This window comes from Armigeres subalbatus, chromosome 3, assembly GCF_024139115.2.
Source record: "Armigeres subalbatus isolate Guangzhou_Male chromosome 3, GZ_Asu_2, whole genome shotgun sequence".
NCBI lineage: Eukaryota > Metazoa > Arthropoda > Insecta > Diptera > Culicidae > Armigeres > Armigeres subalbatus.
The window spans coordinates 93,654,915-93,674,537 of NC_085141.1; the positions used below are offsets into that span (position 1 = coordinate 93,654,915).

The window sequence follows — 19,623 nt, forward strand, 5'->3', positions numbered from 1 at the left end:
TTTTGTGAAATAAATTCCGTTTTTCACAACAAATGAACGTGTCAAATAAGATTTAACAACTTACTTAGATCTTATACGATTTCTTCTATATAATTCAAACCTCTTTCTGAAAGTTATAAACCGAAAACCAGCTTTACAGAACAGAGAAACCAAATTCCCATAAGAATACGTAGTTTTGTGAATTTAAACCCGTTTTTCTCAAAAACTGGAAGTGTTACAAAAAATCTGAATAGGGTAATTCGCCAATTGTTGAACACTACCTAAATGTTGAACGGTGTGAATAAAAATCATAATGGAGTTCACTATAAACATTTTCCTAGAAATATACCAAAAGTCGCAAATGCGCTTGAAACGTTATGACATTTTCTGGTGATATTTTGCTTTGCATCATGGTTTTTACTATGTGAAAATTAATTCCGAAAATATTTTACACTTGATGTTTCAACGATACCTAATATCTCTAAATTAAAAATTAAATTTTTGCTCTCACTATTTAAGCTTTACAACTTTAATTACTTTACACATCACTACCACTATTTTTTCAAATTAAATCCGAAAAGTTTCTCATATGATTGACTAAATTTATATTACTTATTGTTATTAATTTGATGAATTTAATGAATATTTTAATTGTATTTTTATTCTTGCTTATGTGGCCATTTGTTGAACACTAACATAACCTAAAACAGCTGGCTTCGTAAGCAGAAGTGCCAGATAGTTTTCTATTTCACTAATAAATGCTCCACAAAATATGAAAAAATATAACCCTTTATTAGGTAGTACTGATGTAATTGTATCCAATGGTTTATTAAAAAGCTTATTATTAAGCTTATTTAACAATATTCGCATAATATTCATAGAAAATCCAAACTTTCGCATTTTTAATGAATAATTTCTGGCCACACGGTCCATGACATTTGGCTTGTTTACAACTTCAGTTCGTGTAGCAATAAAATTATTTGTGTCGTTAGATAGTTGTTCTCTTCCCTCAAAATGGACATGGATAATACGGTAAAATAATCATTTAAATGATGCATTACATACATTATTGATCTGTTCAACTTTTCTTTTATTACAGGAAACACTAACTGAAAAGCAAGTTGCTAAAAATCGAAGCAAACAAAAACAGTATCCGGAATCTAACCTCAATCATGCAGTAGCCGCTGTGAAGTCAAAGATAATGACGTTGGGAAAAGCTGCTAGTCACTACGGCATACCGAAAGGAACGCTTCATTTTCGACTAAGCTCCAAGTGGTCAGGAAAAATTTCCCGTGGACCTAAACCAGTGCTTTCCCAGCACGATGAGAACAAACTTGCGCAATGGATTAAGGAGATGGAAAAACGAGGATTTCCTTGCACGAAGGACGCTCTGTTTTCGAGAGTGAAGACGTTTTTGGACTCGACGAACCGGGACACAATTTTTAAGGATAACACTCCCGATAACACAGATATTTTATATAATATTCCTAATAAATGATTCAATATTTATGTATTTTTCCCTTCCTTTGTTTCACAGGTTATAAGTGGTTGGAACTATTCTTAAAACGTCGAGGAGTGATCGATGCATTGTCTATCCCGAAGCCCGAAAGCATAAGTCATGCGGCTGCAACTGTCTGTGAATCCGATATCAGGAAGTGGTTTCAATTAATTGGAGACTACGTCGCAAAGGAAAATCTGTCAGATATCCTGAAAGACCCGCGGCGAATTCTGAATGGAGACGAAACGATGTTCCTTTTCGATCCAGAGACGAAGTCAGTTATTGCAACGAAAGGAAATCGAAATGTGTACCTCGTTCAGAAAGCAGACCCAAAGAAGAATATTACGGTTTTGTTCACCTTTGATGCTGATGGGTATATGTTCCCGCCGGATATCATCCTGCCGTACAAGCGTCTATCGAAACATATTCTGATGAGCATGCAATCCGATTGGGGTGTTGGCAAATCGGAGCGCGGCTGGATGGACAGAGAAAATTTCCAGGCTTACATTCAGAACATTCTGTATCCATCGTTAGTGCGCCGCAATGTTCCGTTTCCGGTTATCTTCTTTGTAGACGGCCACTCTTCCCACACTGGCATTGAAGCAGCAGAGGCTTGTGCTACTTTGGGAATAATTTTAATCGCATTATACCCGAATGCAACGCACATAATGCAACCCTGTGATGTTTCAATATTCAAGCCCCTTAAAAACCAGTGGACTAAGGTAATCGACCAATGGAAGATGGAGAACGATGGAAACACCTTCACGATTGACCATTTTGGAGGTGCCCTAGATACTGCTATCCGAACCGGAATAAAAACGGCTACTATCCGCGCTGGATTTCGTAGGTGTGGACTTTTTCCCTTTGATGTGGATGCCATTGATTACAGTAGATGTTTGGCGAGATCATCGGAAATAGAAGCTGTGCCGAATGTTCCAGTAGTGCCTGTGGGTTCGTTAACCGGGTCCAGCTTACGAGATCCACCAACTTTGACAGTAATTACATACTCCACAGAAAACTCCAATGAGTCCTCGGCGGAAAGTCTCTTAGTAGCTTCAGGATTTTTGGCAACACCTCCATCTCCGAAAATAACGCTTTGGTCATCTACACCGGATTCTGATTTTGAACCAAGCCTGTCTCCGTTACCACGCCAGCTGTCGCCAATTCCGAACACACCGCAAATGGTAGGTACTTCCCCAATGCTACTGCACACCTCGTCATATGCTGAAGATCCTATCAATTCGGAAACTGCACTAATGGAAAACGTCAATACAAAATCGGCAATAAGTCAAACATCAATCGGAATCCAATTTTCAAGAGCTGAAGGTGGGTCACGAATTACTGACCATGGTCCTCGTCGCATTAGTATTTCTAATTTCCTACAACTTCCACCAACTCCGAAACGGAAGCAAATAAAACGTAACTACAGACAAAAACGCCATTTCATCCTAACTGCTGCAGAGCGCATTCAAGAGCTTGAACAGAAGGAGCAAGAAAAAGAAAACGCTGCGATTCGTCGTCAGGAAGCCGTCGAACAACGGGCATCGAAAAAAGCGGACGTCGAAAGGAAGAAACAAGAGCGGAAAATTTTGCTTGAGCAGCGACGAGCTTTGAAGAAAGTTGAAAATGAGAAAAAGAAAGAACTGAAGGATAAAATGAAAAATCTAAAATTGAAAAACAAACGAAATATGGATAAAGTGGAGGCATCTGAAGAAAAAGGAAAAATATCCAAGCGGATCCGCAATTGATCGGTATCACATGAAGAACTACTTTAAGCATTTATTAATGACTATCATTATTTTTTGGAAATCGGCTATTTAAAATACCTAAACACAAAAGTTGAAATGTATGGATTCTATACAATGAATTTGAAATAAAATGAATGACATTCTATGGATTACATGACTGAATTCAGCGAAGAAAAATCTTTCAAGTACACTGAGAATGGTTGAAGGGAGTAAAACACTGTTGACTAGTGTAATCCGTTGAAGGTTGTGTCAAAGGTACCACACTCTCGCTGTTTTTTTTTTAATTTGGAATACTTTCGCAATTGTTCTGGTTGCCTGGTCTTGTATTCGATTAAAAATTTTAGTATTACTTTAATCGAATACATGTACATCTTCCTTGAAGTGGACCGCCAACCCCGATCACGGATTTCTGTTTTTGCAGTCATTCCTGTGTTCTGCGATCCTCAATTCCAGCATCCCTGGGCTGGACAGATGAATTTTCTATACTTTTTGAAAACATGAAGAGATCTAATGTGCGTAGTCATCTGAAAAATCCCCGGAGTAAGGCCTTAAATCCGACACACGTAAACGTAGATCATTCAGACAGTTTTAGAAAAGAATTTGTTCACTAGGGTAACTGTCCTATTTTGGACCCCTAGAGAAAGTACTTCCCAATATATACTTATATCTATTGAAATACAGGTTCGATACGGGCGGAAATGGCACAACTTCAAAGATGAAGGTTTTATTTATAAAAAAGAAATTCGAAATGGGCTTCAGTTATTGATAAATCGGTGAAATTTGCCATTTTCTGAAATGAAAATATTCTTCGTTTTGGACAGTGCAACATATTTTGGACCCCAGAATGTACACATTTTGGACACCCCCAATTTAATCTCTTCAAAGTCGAATTTCTAATTTACACTGGTCAATTTCGCCGAAGCAAAGTCTTATCTTTCGATTGGCATGCATCAATGAGAAGATTCCTGCGTTTTAAATTCACATATTCGACAAAAAACTTATTGTGTACGTTCTGAGATTTTCAGTAATGTATACTTTTAATCGTTACGCATTGTAACGCTCGCCTTCTTGAACAAACTCGTTTCCACGAAATTTCATCTAAATATCGCACGGGAAACCAGTGAGACAGATGCTGAACAATATTATTTTTCCGAAGCCAATGGAGGAATTAGCAGCGGCATTGATTTTAGTTCAGAAATCAAGAAAATGTCGCCAGGAGGGTCCAAAATGTGTAGGGGTCCAAATCAAGTTGGTTACCCTACTGTCCATTTCCTTTTAGAATGTTATCTTCTGTTCGTTGTCTTACTGTTGCTATGTTAGTTATTCGTACATCTGATCGAATGACGTTTGGTTGAAAGGACATTTGGTCTTAAACGGATATTTGAATTAATAATCTTGGCATATTTAGTCTAATGACGTTCAGTCGAATGGATGTTTGAAAGAAAGGAAATTTGGTCAATAACAATTTAAAAACAAATGATTTATTGCGGTGTTTCTAAAAGTCACATAATTATTATTGCTCCAATATTGTCCAAAGAAAGATGGGTTCATAAAAAGAATAAATAATACGAAAACGGTGAATATTCCGAGAATATTTTGATTGGATATTGACTTTGGCGAACCCCTCTAACCGACTACGATGAACCAGAGCAAAAGAAATTTTGTCGAATGATGTTTCGTCTTTAGACATGACGTCGAATAGACTTTAGGTCAAATGATGATTTGGTCGAAATTAAATCTGTTGACGAATTATCCATTTAACTAATGTAGAACGGCTAATTTTGTCGCCTATTGTTGAACTCTCATAAGAAATGCACGTGTGTTCAACAACAGGCAAAGAAATTAGCCGTTCAACATTTGGCAAATTACCCTAATTGCCTACTACTGAATAAACACTTTCAACATTCGACAAAATTTCCATTCGACTAAATGTCATTCGACTAAAAGTTATTCGACGAATTGACCCAAAGCCAATTTTCTCGACAGAATCTCTTCAGTGAATAATTCGGAACTCCTGGGGGAAATTCTTGGGGATTCTCTAGGGGAATTTTCCAAGATTTACCCTGCAAACCCTTTGGATTTTTTTTCTGCAAATTTTTCAAAATTTCCTCGGCAAGTTCGTCTTAATTTTTTTAAAATATACTCGGAACTTTTCCTCGGATATTCTACGAAACTTCGTCCGAAAATTCTTTGGCGAATTCCCCGGGATTTCCTCGGGAAATTCTTCGGAATTTCCTTCAGAACTACTTAAAATTTGGTGGCCAAATTCTTAAAATTTCTTCTGGACTTTTTTTTTCGGAATTTCCTCAGGGAATTCTTGAGAGTTTCTTCGGGAATAAAAATTACGAAAAAAAAAATCCTGGGGGAATTCTTCAAAATTTCTCTGCAATTTACTCAGGACATTCATCAAAATTTGAATGTCCTATCAAAATTTCCTCAAGATATTATTAGTTTAGTTTAACTTAGCTTAGACTGATTGTACATGCCAATGGTTGTTACTCCGTGATTAATCAGAGCTGGTGTAAATTGCACTACGATCTAAGTGAATAGAAGTTGGGATTTACCACCTATTCTTGAAGTACACGTTAAAGCAGCACTTGAATGCAGATCAATAACGGCATAGGCCGAGTCCTAACAGTTGGTAAAGGATGGGAATGTTGGTGTTGGTATGTAGTTTAAATCATGTACGAGTCAAATCCTATCAGTATCATAGCTCAATCGCTCATGATGCGAATCGCGATTTGCATCATTGCCTGATTTTTACGTGTTCTTCATTTTTGAATACATTAAATTATCTTTGTTGGATTCAAACAATGGCTAATAAATCCATATGTAGGCAAAACATACGTCTCGCCTGGGAAAGTAGAATAGTCTATGCCACATTATTTCTTAAACAGGGATGAGCCTGGGATTTAGCCTACGATCTGCTGCTTATAAGGCAGAGGCGGTAGTCACTAGCCACCGAGTACGTCAGGAAATATTTGAAATTTTCTAAGAAAATTTTCCGGATGTTTCTCTGGAGAATCCACAGATTTTTTTTCGGAAATCCTAAAGAATTTTCCAAGGCAAATGCAAAATTCACTCAGAAAAATCTTCATTTTTCTCAGGAAATTATACGGGAATGTTATTCGGAGTTTTTCCAAGGAATATTAACGCGAAATGTCAAACATATCTATCAGCTGAGGATATTAAAACGAATATTGGTGTTGAAATCACTTCGTACGATTTGCCCGCGGGCCGCACCCTTGTTTTGCTTCAATCGTTTCGTACCGAGCGAATTCAATACCAACATCCGTTTTTCAGCAGATAGATACAGCATACAGATAGATAGATACAGATAGATACAGATAGATTCAGCAGATAGATACATTTAAAAGCTTTCGACCAAGTGCTAATTTGTATGACCAAAGCAAATTTTTATTGTGTGAGAAGAAAACTAAGGAAAAAACGCCCAAAGTACTGAGCACCACTGTCCTAAGTAATTTCCGGAGGATTATCAGATGAAATCCTAAGAAATTTTGAAGGAATTTTTGGAGGAATCTCTTAAAAAATTCTAGCAGAAATTTAAGAATGTCGGAAATTCCTTCGGGATTCAACTTGGAAATTCTATTCGGAAATTTCTCTACGAATAACTACGAAAATTGTTTTAAGAGAAACCCTTTGGAAATTTCTTTAGGAATTCTTTGGAAAGGTTAAAATTATTTTCGGAAATACTTTTCGAAATTTCTTCGACAATTCCTTCAGAATTTTACTCGGGAATTCTTCTAGAGATTCGAATTCGAGAATACCTTTACAAATTATTTTACGAATCTCTTCCGGAATTCTTTTAGCAATTCCTTTTGAAAAAAAACCTTTAGGAATTCCTTTTTATATTTCATTGAAAATTTGTTTGGTTTTTTTACGGAAAACCATTCAGAAATTCTTTAAAGAATACCTACGGAACTTTTTTCAGGAAAACATTCTTTTGAAGAATTTCTTATATATGATATTTTTATGAATTCCTTCGGAAATTGCTTTAGGAATTCATGCCAAAATTGAATTAGGAATTTTTTAATGAATTGCTTCAGCAATTATTTCAGATTTTTTTTCAAACAAGTTCTTTCAGCAATTCCAAAACTCTAGGAAGAATTTCTTGAAAATCCTATTTCCTCGTAGGAATTTCTTCAGAATTTCAACAAGGAATTCTTTCCAAAATTCCTTCAGGATTTTCTTCGGACATAACTTTTATTTTAATTAGAAATTTCATAAGACCTTCAAATATCCTTTTCGAAATTCTTTCGGAAATTAAAAATTTATTCAGAAATCCGTTCAGGAATCATACAGAAATTACTGCAAGAGTTCCTTCGGAAAATTACACTGGAAATTCCTTTGACATTTCCGTTAGAAACCCCTCCAAAAATTCATTTCTATTTCATCATTTATAAACTTCTGGGAAAAAACGCAAGCATCATTTTCGGAATAATTCCTGCAGGAATCTCAAAAGGAATTTTGTATAGTTTTAATAAACGCAAAAGGAAGTTCCGAAGGAATTTGCGAATAAATTTGCAAAGGCCTTTTCATAAGATTTTCCGGAGGAATGTCAAAAAAAAAATAATGGCTTAATTTTCTAAATAATTCCTGGAGAGAATTCCGGGAGTGGAAAGAATTTCATTAAAAAAAATGCTTGAAGGAGTTTTCGAAGAAATTTCTAAAGGAAAACCTGAAATATTTTCGGAAAGGAATTTCGAAAGCAATTCCTTCCTTTTAGAAGAAATACCCAGTGGAATTGAAAAAAAAATCGTTTACGAAATAATTCAATAAGCAATAACAATAATAAAGCAATTTCAATTACCATATTATTAATCTTTGCTTTATACCGGACAGATGTGTTCATCCATAGAAGGACTATTCCCTTTCTTTGCTTCATACCGAGCAAACGTGCCCAGAAGGCATTATCTCCTCACTGCTGGTCAAATGCGCTTATTGAAATAAAACATTGCCTTCATTCATTGATTTATACCGCAATCTAAGAGAATTTAGACCGGATTACAATACACTAGCAGCATTTAATAAGTCAAAATAAATTCAAAATAGTTCTTAATTGATTTCGCTAAATAGCATTCCGCGAAATATATCTCGGTGAAAAGGTGCATTCCACGAAATGTCTTTCGGAGAAATGATACCTTCCGCGTGATGGCGCACAGCGAAAAAAAATCCGGTGAAGTTTTTTGGCGAAATAGTATACAACCCATCCAAATATTTCGATTTTTGATACATATTTGCGTAAATTACAGCCCATTAATATTCTTGAGCGTACAAAAACATTAAAATTCTTTAATATAATAAAGTTTGCGATAACTTCGTTCTAAATAAAAAATAACATAATAAACCCACATACATATTCATATGGGGAATTCCATAAAAGCGTTCTCCGCAGTGAAGTAACCAAACCACCCTCTAACCTAATCACCGCCGAAGCTGTAGCACCACACTCGCCCGGAAAGTTCAGCCGAGTTCAAGTTCCCGCGATGGACCATTTCACGCACCAGCAACAACCGGGTGATGATGTTGGGAAGCAAAGAAAAACACACACTCAATGCATGGTGGTGGGTAGGCACTGAAGAAGATCAGCCACTCAGCGAAAAAAAACTGGACTCTCTACTTCTTCGGTGTGGCACTTGCCATGGTACTTGTTGAACTTTTGGAGTTCTTCCATGTGGCAAAAACTGGCCGCTGGAAGTGAAGCGGAGATAAACGACGACTGCCGTTGCCGCCGCAGCAAGTTAAAAAGATCTGACTCACACGGCAAGCGACGAACCCAGTCCACAGTGAGAGGCGAATGGATGATTATTGACCTTCAGAAGGACAGAAGCACACACAACGGATGACAAGTTATTCCAAGCGTTGAAATCGATGCGGAATTTGTCGTTATCATCCGAATTGGTGTCACGCGAATCATCCGCACATACCTCACCACACACGTCTGCGTCGTTTCAGAAGAGATGCTAATTTAGTGAACCCACCTGAAACAGGTAGGGTAACAGGACTGAACACTCCGACACCACCAATTTTCGTCGCATTCAAATGAATGTGAAATTTTGCCTTATTTTTTTTAGATCACACCAAAAACATAAAGCTTCGATACCAAACGCATTACTACTTATGATTTTTTTGTTAAATTTGATAGACAAAGCGTCACCTTTTTTCCTATTAGTCACATGCATTGACCAAAATAAATAGAACAAAATTAAATTCTAGTTAAAAACGTTTTAAATTTAACGATTGTGGTTTGTTTGTAATCAAGCTAGTAAGTAGTGCTAAACCCCACATGAAAAGTTTGTATTTTTCTTTTAACGTCGAGGTTCACATTTGCGGAAAGGCTAGCCCAAATATTATTTAAAACATTATCACATCGCGGCGGTTGCTAAAACTATGAACAAATTGCTCACGGTTTGCTGTCAGTCTCCGGTGGTGAATGCTGTCGTCATCATATCTCGGCAACAGTTTTTTAATTGGACAAGTTCTGTGGAATTAGGTACCCACAAATGCTGTGGACGCAGTTTATAGTCGCGTGGTGCCGGCTATTTATCCTACTTCTACAGGCGAAGCAAAAGCATACACACACAAAACAGATGACCGAGACGAAACGAGGTGCTGGCCCCATGAGTTTGCGAAATAGCGCTTCTTCGGAAGGTTCATATCGACCGCAAGGGGAAATTCGGGTTCGGCTGTTCGGGCGGTTTACGGAAATCTGCCCATCAGGTGATCGATGCCACAGGGGGCGGAAATGAATGACGCAGTTTAGATTGGAGTCACGATTTGTTGACACATCGGTCTTGGCGGAATGAAGAATATTTCCAGTGTAAGCGAATGGGGGTCGCAAAATCACCACCGAGTTTCGATTGACGATGACGACCGACCAACCGGTACCGTTATACGACGATGGGCGTTGGTGATTTTTTACTTCAGTATTATTTTCGATTTGTCATCGCGACCAGCGATGCCAGATCTACGGAAATTTCCGTAGATCTACGGAATTGAGTGCTTTCTACGGATCTACGGATCCGTGGATAAAAACTACGGAAATTTGAAAATTTCTGCGGAAATCTACGGATTTCTACTACACTTTTAGTTTCAATTGATCTGGTTTCAAATTTAAATCAAGTTGAGTAAACAATATATAAGTTCCTGATATAGGTATGGGTTTCTATTTAGAGGGAAAGACCGTTACAAATATTTATTGAAAGTTATGTCCTATTGGTCTCCGAAAGGTCAAGGGAAGATAATAATAATTATTTTTAAAATGAAAAAAAAAATCAAAAACTCATTGGATTTATTAAAAAAAAATTTAAAATTCTAAAAAAATGGAAATTTTATTGTTGCCCCTTCAATTTATTACTTTCAGACAATAATAATGAGCGATTCCAAGCAACAGCATCAAAATTTAAGAAAATTTTTAATTCATGATTTTCTATTGAGTTGAAACTTTGCACAGTTTTTCAATTTCATCTAAATCGTCATTTTTCGATATCAAATCTTCATATTGAGTCACGACTAACTTTTCAAAAGGGTGTATGTGAAAATGGTTCAAAAATATTTAAAAAGCTGCACAGCAAAAACGGAATGTTCGATTGTTATGATTTTTTCAGCAAAGTTAGACAACTAAATGGTGATTCTTAAGAAAATGTGCACAGTAAAAAAAATTTTTTTGCCTTTAAAAATATCATTTTTGTCACAAAAACTCAAATATCTCAAAACCCTATCTTTTGTCGAACGTAATTTTTTTAGGGAAAACGGTCCATTATATTAGCTATCTACCATAAAAATTTGGTGATGGTAAACTAATAAACAAAAAAGTTATGACATTTCAAACATTTCACAATTTTCACATATAGTAAACAAAAAAAAATTTCCGTGTATTTTTTTTTTTCAAGAATCGCAGTGAGTGAGTTAAACAAGTTGTTTGTATGATATTCCATATTTATGTATTCATCGATATTATGTATATTATATGTATAAATAAATAAAAATGAATTAATATTATCCTAAGTATTAAATTAAATGTGGCAGTTACACAATGTTGTTATAGAAACTCTAAGAGTTTTGGGTTTGAATTTTGGTATGGGTTATGATATCATGAAAACGGTTTATTAATACTTATTTTTTATTTATTTTTATTCAAATTTTTTAAAATATCGAACACTTTTGAATTATTATCAGCACAGTTTGAGTATAGTTTTGCTTTAATTTTATTTTCCGACAATGGAATGAAACAGTGAAATTTTTGGGTTCCTTGGATCGTTTTCGCGTTATTAAATTGCTCGCTGAGCTCTGAAGCCTTTATTTCGTACTCTTCAGTAGTAGTAAAACAAAATGATAATTTGGTTAAATCTTTGTCTTTTCTACGATTTGCCCAATCAAAAGTTCTTTCGCAGTTTTAATTGGATGCTCACGTTCTTTGGCTAAGCTTGCTCTTGTGGCCATGCGCTTTATTGTTCCTCCAATAGCATCACAAGGACCTTTGCCATGTGATGTAGCAAAAACGCCATTCTGCATCAATTCTGTACATTGATTTAAATTGACATAGACTCGAAAAATTCTTACGATTTTTGTACTGCGACGCTGCTCCATCAGACATGAAATATATCTTTTTGACTTCTTTATGCTTATCAACGCGTAAAAAGTTAATCATTTTTTCAATGAACAAGTTTACGGATACTGAATCGTGTCTTAAATCTTCGGAAATTATAATAAAACTTAAGTGTTCAATTTGCGTACTTCCATTAAAATGAATAACGAATGGATGAATTGTAGCTTGTTGTACGTTCCAGTGATGGGACTGCACTTCATCTTGCAATACAAAGCTGTAATTTTCAGAAAAATCACAAATGACTAAAAATTCACCATTTTGTAATGTATTTTTCGTATTTTTTAAAAAGCTGGATTGTTCTGTTTTAATGAAATCGTGAGGGATTAAACTTTCTAATTTCAAGCAAAAATATGACACAAACTCATCTACAGGTTTTACAATAGTTTCTACGTCACACCTATCCGTGGTCACCCATTGCTCAAATGATAACTGATCAATATATTTTTCTTCAAACTAGCGAATAAAGTATTTTCCAATGATGAAGAATCTGGACAATCCGAACAAGATCGTAGATAGCAATTTGATGTTGTATTTTCACACAAAAGACTACCAGTTAACATTTTAATATCCTTTGTTAAATTGATTCTTTTCAAACTATGTAAAATAAGATTAATATTCTCATGGGTTGTGCACACACACACATTATGTGTTCCTGAATTGGAAAGAAGCTTGCATTGCCTTTGCCGAAGGCTTGCAAATGAGGAAAAACCTATTTTAATATTATCGTGAATTTCCTTGAAGCGTGTGTACGCTTCTTTCTTTTGCCTTTTGTGGAGCTCGAAGTATCACTACTGATGCTTGCAAAAGTTTAAAGTTGATATCAGCAGTTAATTTTTAAATTTATGTTTTTGCTGTATAGTAATGGAAAGTTACATGCAAATTTATATCTGTAGAAATAATCGGATCGTTTTTTATTTGTTTGCAAATCTGATTAAATTGATCTTAATTAATTATCTTAAAGATAACTCGTCCAGCTCAAACCTTTGTAGGGGTATGTGGCGGGACCATCATCATCATCATCATCATCAAAGTCGTCATCATTAATCGTTTTTGGATTGCTTGACGCTTTCCATCTTTTTTTACTGATACATAATCTTTTTGACCAGGCATAGCTCGACTTACTTCATCATCTTCAAAATATTGAACTACTATTTCTTTTGTCTCATCTGTTAATGCAGTACTAGACCTAGTATTTTTGGTTGAAAGACAGTTATTCTTCAATTGTTTTGCCTCTTTTACTGTATTTCTATTGGTTTTGAACTCATCAATGGCATCCTGAATAGACCACGAACTTGGCAGCATCGACAAAATCAATAATGTTTCTTTCCTTGTCGTGGCTGCATTCGAGAACCTTTCCTTCATATTTATAATTACCTCATCGTAGTCTGTATTTTCCACATCATCAGGTCCTAATTTGAAGAGGTTTCTTCGTACAGCTTCGTTTATTTCACGGTATTTTTCTCCGGGTAATAAACGTAGTCCATCTTACTCCATTTAATCGGAGTCACTTTTATCTCAGCTATGCCCTCGTTAAAGCGTTCGATGTTGACCTTTTGGATACACTCATCTTCCGATTGATTTGTTGAAACAGATTTCGCTGATGGTACGGTGGCAAGGCTCTCAGCACTTAATACTTCTGGTAATTCCTCAGTTGTTGTCGATACATCTGGCAATTCCTCAGTTGCTGTCGTTTTCGAACTTCCTGCGCTCTGCTCAACCGATGATATACAGATTGCTCTTTTGTCAACGTTTAGACGGCAGGACGTGCAAATGCGTAAAATTGTATTCAATGTGGACATTGGAGCATAACCAGTCGCTTTCAGTTTATCTATGGTGCTTTCGGTGAGATTTCGTAACTCTTTTGAACACTTTTTTCCATCAAACGGCCTACAACAGTTGAGAAAGCGGCTACTCATGTTGTTCGTAATATTTCAATAAACAAAATCACTTTTAAGTTTTTACTGACTAGTTTGGTGTCATTTGCTTGACTGAAGATAAAAATTACTATAAGATCTTTAACAACCTTAGTAGTAGTAATTTTTTTGCTTTTTCGTGAGCATTGTCATGGTATGTACCTATCATGCATTTGTTGTTGTTGAAGATACCCGTTTCCTCCCGATCATAAAGTCTATTCTCTAAGAGGTATATTTTTTGCAGGTCAACTATAGACGTACACGTGTATATAAATCTTTGATTTTGCAGCTTTTGTCTTAAAAATTACATTTCTGATATGTTTCTATCAACGTTATTATCAACAGGTTTCAACACTATTAAAAGAATTTTTCGCCAGTCACGTGCAATGAAAATTATGACACTATCAATACTTTTGATCACAACACTGGATCGTGTCTAAGTTTCTTATAGATGCTATGAATAATTAAATCAAAATATCATGAAAACAACTTGTTTAAATCACGTCCCTTAACAATAAAATCTGCATCAAACTGCAATTCTCGAAATAACACACAGAAAAAATTTTTTTTACTAAATGTGAAAATTGTGAAATGTTTGAAATGTCATAACTTTTTGTTTATTAGTTTACCATCACCAAATTTTTATGGTAGATAGCTAATATAATGGACCGTTTTCCTAAAAAATTACGTTCGAAAAAAGATAGGGTTTTGAGATATTTGAGTTTTTGTGACAAAAATGATATTTTTAAAGGCAAAAAAAATTTTTTTTTACTGTGCATATTTTCTTAAGAATCACCATTTAGTTGTCTAACTTTGCTGAAAAAATCATAACAATCGAACATTCCGTTTTTGCTGTGCAGCTTTTTAAATATTTTTGAACCATTTTCACATACACCCTTTTGAAAAGTTAGTCGTGACTCAATATGAAGATTTGATATCGAAAAATGACGATTTAGATGAAATTGAAAAACTGCGCAGAGTTTCAAATATTTTCGAAATGGTCGCTCAGGATCGACTGACATGCCCCCGTGGAATGCCTCTAATACGAGGGAGCATGCTTTTTTTAAATAGTTGTATCGGCTTAATTCAATTCTAAATATGAATATATAACTCACAGACGAAAAAATAGACTATACCAAGCTGTATCAAACAACTCAAAAACATTCGAACCTCTTTGATTTATGGGATGTGTAGATTACTTCTGCATAAGGTTAACTGGATTTTCATGATAGAATTAGAGGCGGAAACATTAGAATTGATAGTTCCATTGAGATTCGGCAGACATTTTTTTTATAGAAGTGGATTTTAAAAAGCGAGCCGTGGGCAATTTTCGTTACGATTTGAATCGAACGAACTTCTGTCTTGCTTCCATTTGAAGAGAAAGGGAAGAGTATCAGAGTTGAAGAGAGATCAATTTCCATGCTGGTACCGTAGATGATAAAAGCAATCTTGAATTTTCTGGTCGATCATTGACCTAGATTACCACCTAATTGCCTAACACCCAGAAAATAATCACATTGAAAATAATTCTTTTGTATGATCCATGAAGCAATAGTTTTCCTCAAATTTGTTTGCTTACGCCAAAATTGTTCTGATTTTTCGCCAATTTTTATAAATCCTGGCGGAAATTCCCATTTGACATTTCAATGCAAATTCCTTCGAAAAACTCTTCAGGGATTCATCCGGAAGTTCCCTAAGAAATTATTTTAGAAACTCCTCGGAAAGTAAATTCTAAAGGAAATTCTGAGATAATTGCTAAAGGAATTTCCGACTTTAGCAATTATCTCAGAATTTCCTTTAGAATTTACTTTTCGAAAATCCACTCAAGTTATACTTCGGAAAATTCTTCAATAATTCATTTGAAAATTCCTCCAAAAAAACTTTCGGGAGCTCTTCCAGGAGTTCCATTTTTTTTCAAAAAATCCGCCGGTAATTGCATGTTTTTCAAGGAGTACGTTCGGAAAAGTTCAAAATAAATTTCTCCAGAAGTTTCATCGAAAGTTTCTACAGGAAATCCCCTGAAAATTCTTCTTCTGAATGTCAAACATTCTTCTACAAAACTTTGAAAATTCCTTTTGTAATTCGTTCGGATACTCCTAGAGCTTCGTCCTAGGATTTTCTAGATGAAATTCCAAATGAATTACTGAATAAACTTTTGAATAAATGGAATTTTTCGTGTAGCGATTTCCATAAAAATTAATAAAATAATTTCTGAATTAATTCCTGTAGATATTTCTGAAAATATTATTAAAGGATTTTTTTTTCTTTGTCTGTCATAGAGCTCGGACCTAGTTGATCCATCTCGCTCATTAAAGGAATTTTTGGAAGAATTGCCTTAATAATCCTTAGAAGAATTTCTGAACAAATTTCCGGAAGAATTCTTTACGGAACTTACTAAGGTTGTCCTATAGAAATTTCCGAAGGAATTTGTGGGAAGTTAGTGGAATTCGAAAGCAACTCCTTTAGGAGGTTCCGAAGAAGTTTCTGAATTCATTTGCAAAGGATTTTCCAAAGGAAGTCCAGTTAAATTTTTTTGATTTAAAAATGAATTCCTTGAATAGATTTTTATGGATATTTAGAGGATTTCTGATAGAATTCCAAAAAATGAAGGTATGCCTGAAGATTGTTTCGGATGTTTTACCGAATTAATTCCTGGAGGTTTGTCCCATGTAATTGTGTAAAGTATTTACAGAAAAATGTTTAGAAGACTATCTATAGAATTTCTGGATAAATTTACGAAATAACACCAGAATGATTATTTCAAGATTATTTTCGAGGGTTTTCTGGAGGAACTTGTAACTAATGGGGCAGCCGCTCATGGATTAAAAAACAGTTTGGTAATGGATGGATTGTAATCCTGATATTTTGAGGATTTTCTTCGTTTACAATCTTAATTTCAGTGTCAAAATAGGGCTTTGTTTTATTGCTGCACTGGATTAGTTATAGTTCTTATGCTGACGCCAAATTATGAATGAACTCATTACGTTGTTGGTTAATCAACATTACCACAACTATGGCACCGCCAGCGCTAAAGCTCAATAATTTGAAATATGAACAATAAGAAGTCCATAGTATTAAACTGATTCTATGTTAAAATTTTCAACAAAGTTCAATAAATAAAATGTAGGTAGTATCAGCGTTGGAAACAGTTACCACAGACAAACAGACATAACACTCGTCAAATTTCCATCGTTCACTGATTTACTGGTCAAATCAAATAATGATTAGTTGGCCAATCGATCACTCGTGGCGCGCGCATCGGATTTGCTCGAGTTTGACGTTTGCTCACTACCGCCATCTGGTTCGTGATTTGTCCAACTAACTAAAATCAACAGATGTCGTTAGTGTTTGAACGACAATGAATCCGGTGAGTAAATGTTCAATGTGTTATGTCTGTTTGTCTGTGCAGTTACTGTCAAAAATATGTATAGCAACTGCCATTACGGCGAATGTGAAAATGTGTGTAGAGGGCACTATGCCTTGAATCTATTTCTGTTTGGTTTTTCATGAAAGTTAGGACACAGACAAACCGACGTAACACTGATGAAATTCCTATCGACCATGTGCTCAACGGTCGTTTCAAATTCAACTGATGACGAATTTCACAACCAGAGGCGCACGCATCGTATATCTTTGTATTTGACATCTCACACTAGCGCCTTCTGTTGACATTGTTGTACTAAACTTCATTTCATGCAGCATGCTCGTAAGGTGATGGTAAGGTAATTGTGCAATGTTTGTATGTGGTTAGAATATAACAAGACCAGTAACTATAAATTTTGGACGGTTAGTTGTTATTTCTATGCATTGAGAAAAATTAGAGATCTGTCCTGTGATGTTTTCCCGAGCAGCACAAGTCAAACAAAAATGGTTGCAGCAACTTGATTGTGACTAAATTTGGTCACATAACTTACTGCAACTGTTATGTGACAAGGTGAAACATGTGTGCTGCTAGGGTTGTATAATAGGATTGTGGAGGAGCGCCGAAATAGCGACAGCCAAAATTTTTTAGCGAATCTACGGAATTGATGTTGAAGCAATCTGGCATCGCTGATCGCGACCTCCAAACCTCCAACACGAAGAGTAACAATTGCGAGAAGTGTGGTGAAATAACGGGAATCTTTTCTCGGATGAATAAACGCTGTTCAGAAGGATTATAAACGCGGCTGAGGATCAAGGTGCATTAAGAATGTCATGAAACACTTCAACAATGTGATAAAGACATCCCAAGTAACATCGCCGGTTCAAAAGGAGTTTCAAAAGAGCATAATAAAACCTTCAATATTATTGGGATAAAGAAAAAACAATCTTGCTCTGATCTGCAAAAAATATTGAATTAGAAACTGTTTAAACAAGAGGGTCTCGTAGGCTGCGTTGGTTACACGTTCGCCTTACAAGCGAATGGTCATGGGTTCGATTCCCAGCCCCTCCACCAAACCCTCGTCAGTCGCCGAATGCGCAGCCTATGCGGTGGTGTATTGGGGAACGCCCTTACCGATACGACTACCTGGTGACGACTGACAAATTGTTCTTCTCGGAGGCATCCCTCCAACGTACTAGGATAAATGGCAAACGAACAATGGAACTATATAATTGGATTCACGACACGGACAAATTGACACAATGGACTCACGGTGATATGGACCAGCAACGACAACAACAATGAATAATGGAAAAATCTAAAAATGATTTTGTGTGGATTCTGGCAGCAGAATGCCACAGTAGATCTCGGCACAGTAGCGGTTAAGTAACACAGAGTGCCTACCAAATAAAGACAGGGATAAAAAAAACGGTTTAAACTTACTTTTTTTGTAATTTCGATGAAGCATCAAGATGCGGTATGTACCTAAATCGTTAAATAATATTTTGAGTATCTATTTTGCTACAATCCATATAAAAGTGGTGAAGAGTGCTGGAGCTCACGTAGTGCACAGAATATTATCTTATCTCAAAGACTGGCAAGCAAAGTTGTTAAATCACAAACTAGACTAATGTTTCACGCTATCGATATCGTTTCACGTCCATCAGATTTCTTTAAGTTAAAGAAATGTTAATTTCGATAATGTAAAGGTAAAGAAATTGAAGAATAAAATCAACTATAACTTGTTCGATAAATTCCTTTTTATGCCTAGTTTACTAGAAGAACCCTATGATACATAATACAAAAGTGACAAAAAATTGAAAGTTACCATTCCAGCCTTCCAGAGCAACCTTCGAAAGTCCAACTATAGAACTAGTCATAAACCTGCTCCACCACAAAAGATTCGCGCGACCCAGTCCCCTGCCACACACCACATATGCAATGCATCCATCACCAGTTACCACCACCTGAGCAAACCCATAATGCTGTTCCGATTCCAACATATGCTACGTTGCAGCCCCAGCTCCCAGCATCAACGAAGGCACCTCACGAGCCGGTATCTTGTGTTGCTCTCAGGGCTCCAACACGCTGAATATCGGACAATCTTAAAAGGAATCCGACCAATGATGAGGACGACGACGACGACGGTGACGACAACGGCGGACGAGTTGCAACAAAGCGCGAAAGCAAAAATTCACTTGCTATACGTGCAATCAATGACGATGCGATGATGGTGGAAGCCGGGGGGCGATGTCCCTTCGTTTCATTCCGTCCGCCACTACTCTGCCGGACCTTTGGAAAGGCAGAGTAGTGAACCTGTCTCTTCTTTACGTAGCCCAATAGCAGCAGCAAGATCAACAACTTCAACAGCCACTAACGAACGCCGCGCCGTGGTCGTCGTATTGGGAACAGAAGTTAATGTTTTTGAAGCGGATCGCGCCGAGTGTGAGGAGCTCTGTGGAGCAATTTAATGTTTTCTAAGCTGTAGATTCGAG

At 36.1% G+C, this 19,623-nt stretch overlaps 2 protein-coding genes across 4 annotated transcripts in view; one reads left to right on the top strand and one right to left on the bottom strand.

Annotated features, from left to right (window-relative positions):
* The window catches only part of LOC134226505 (uncharacterized), a 382,276-nt gene that overhangs the window by 308,594 nt on the left and 54,059 nt on the right, over nt 1–19,623 (bottom strand). The gene's annotated exons all lie outside the window — the stretch shown is intronic.
* Nucleotides 994–19,237, top strand: LOC134221809 (uncharacterized). The gene is made up of 5 exons (XM_062700987.1): nt 994–1,011; nt 1,079–1,211; nt 1,517–2,428; nt 2,492–2,803; nt 19,146–19,237. Exons 1-5 carry the CDS (start codon nt 994–996, stop codon nt 19,235–19,237), a joined length of 1,467 nt encoding a protein of 488 aa, XP_062556971.1.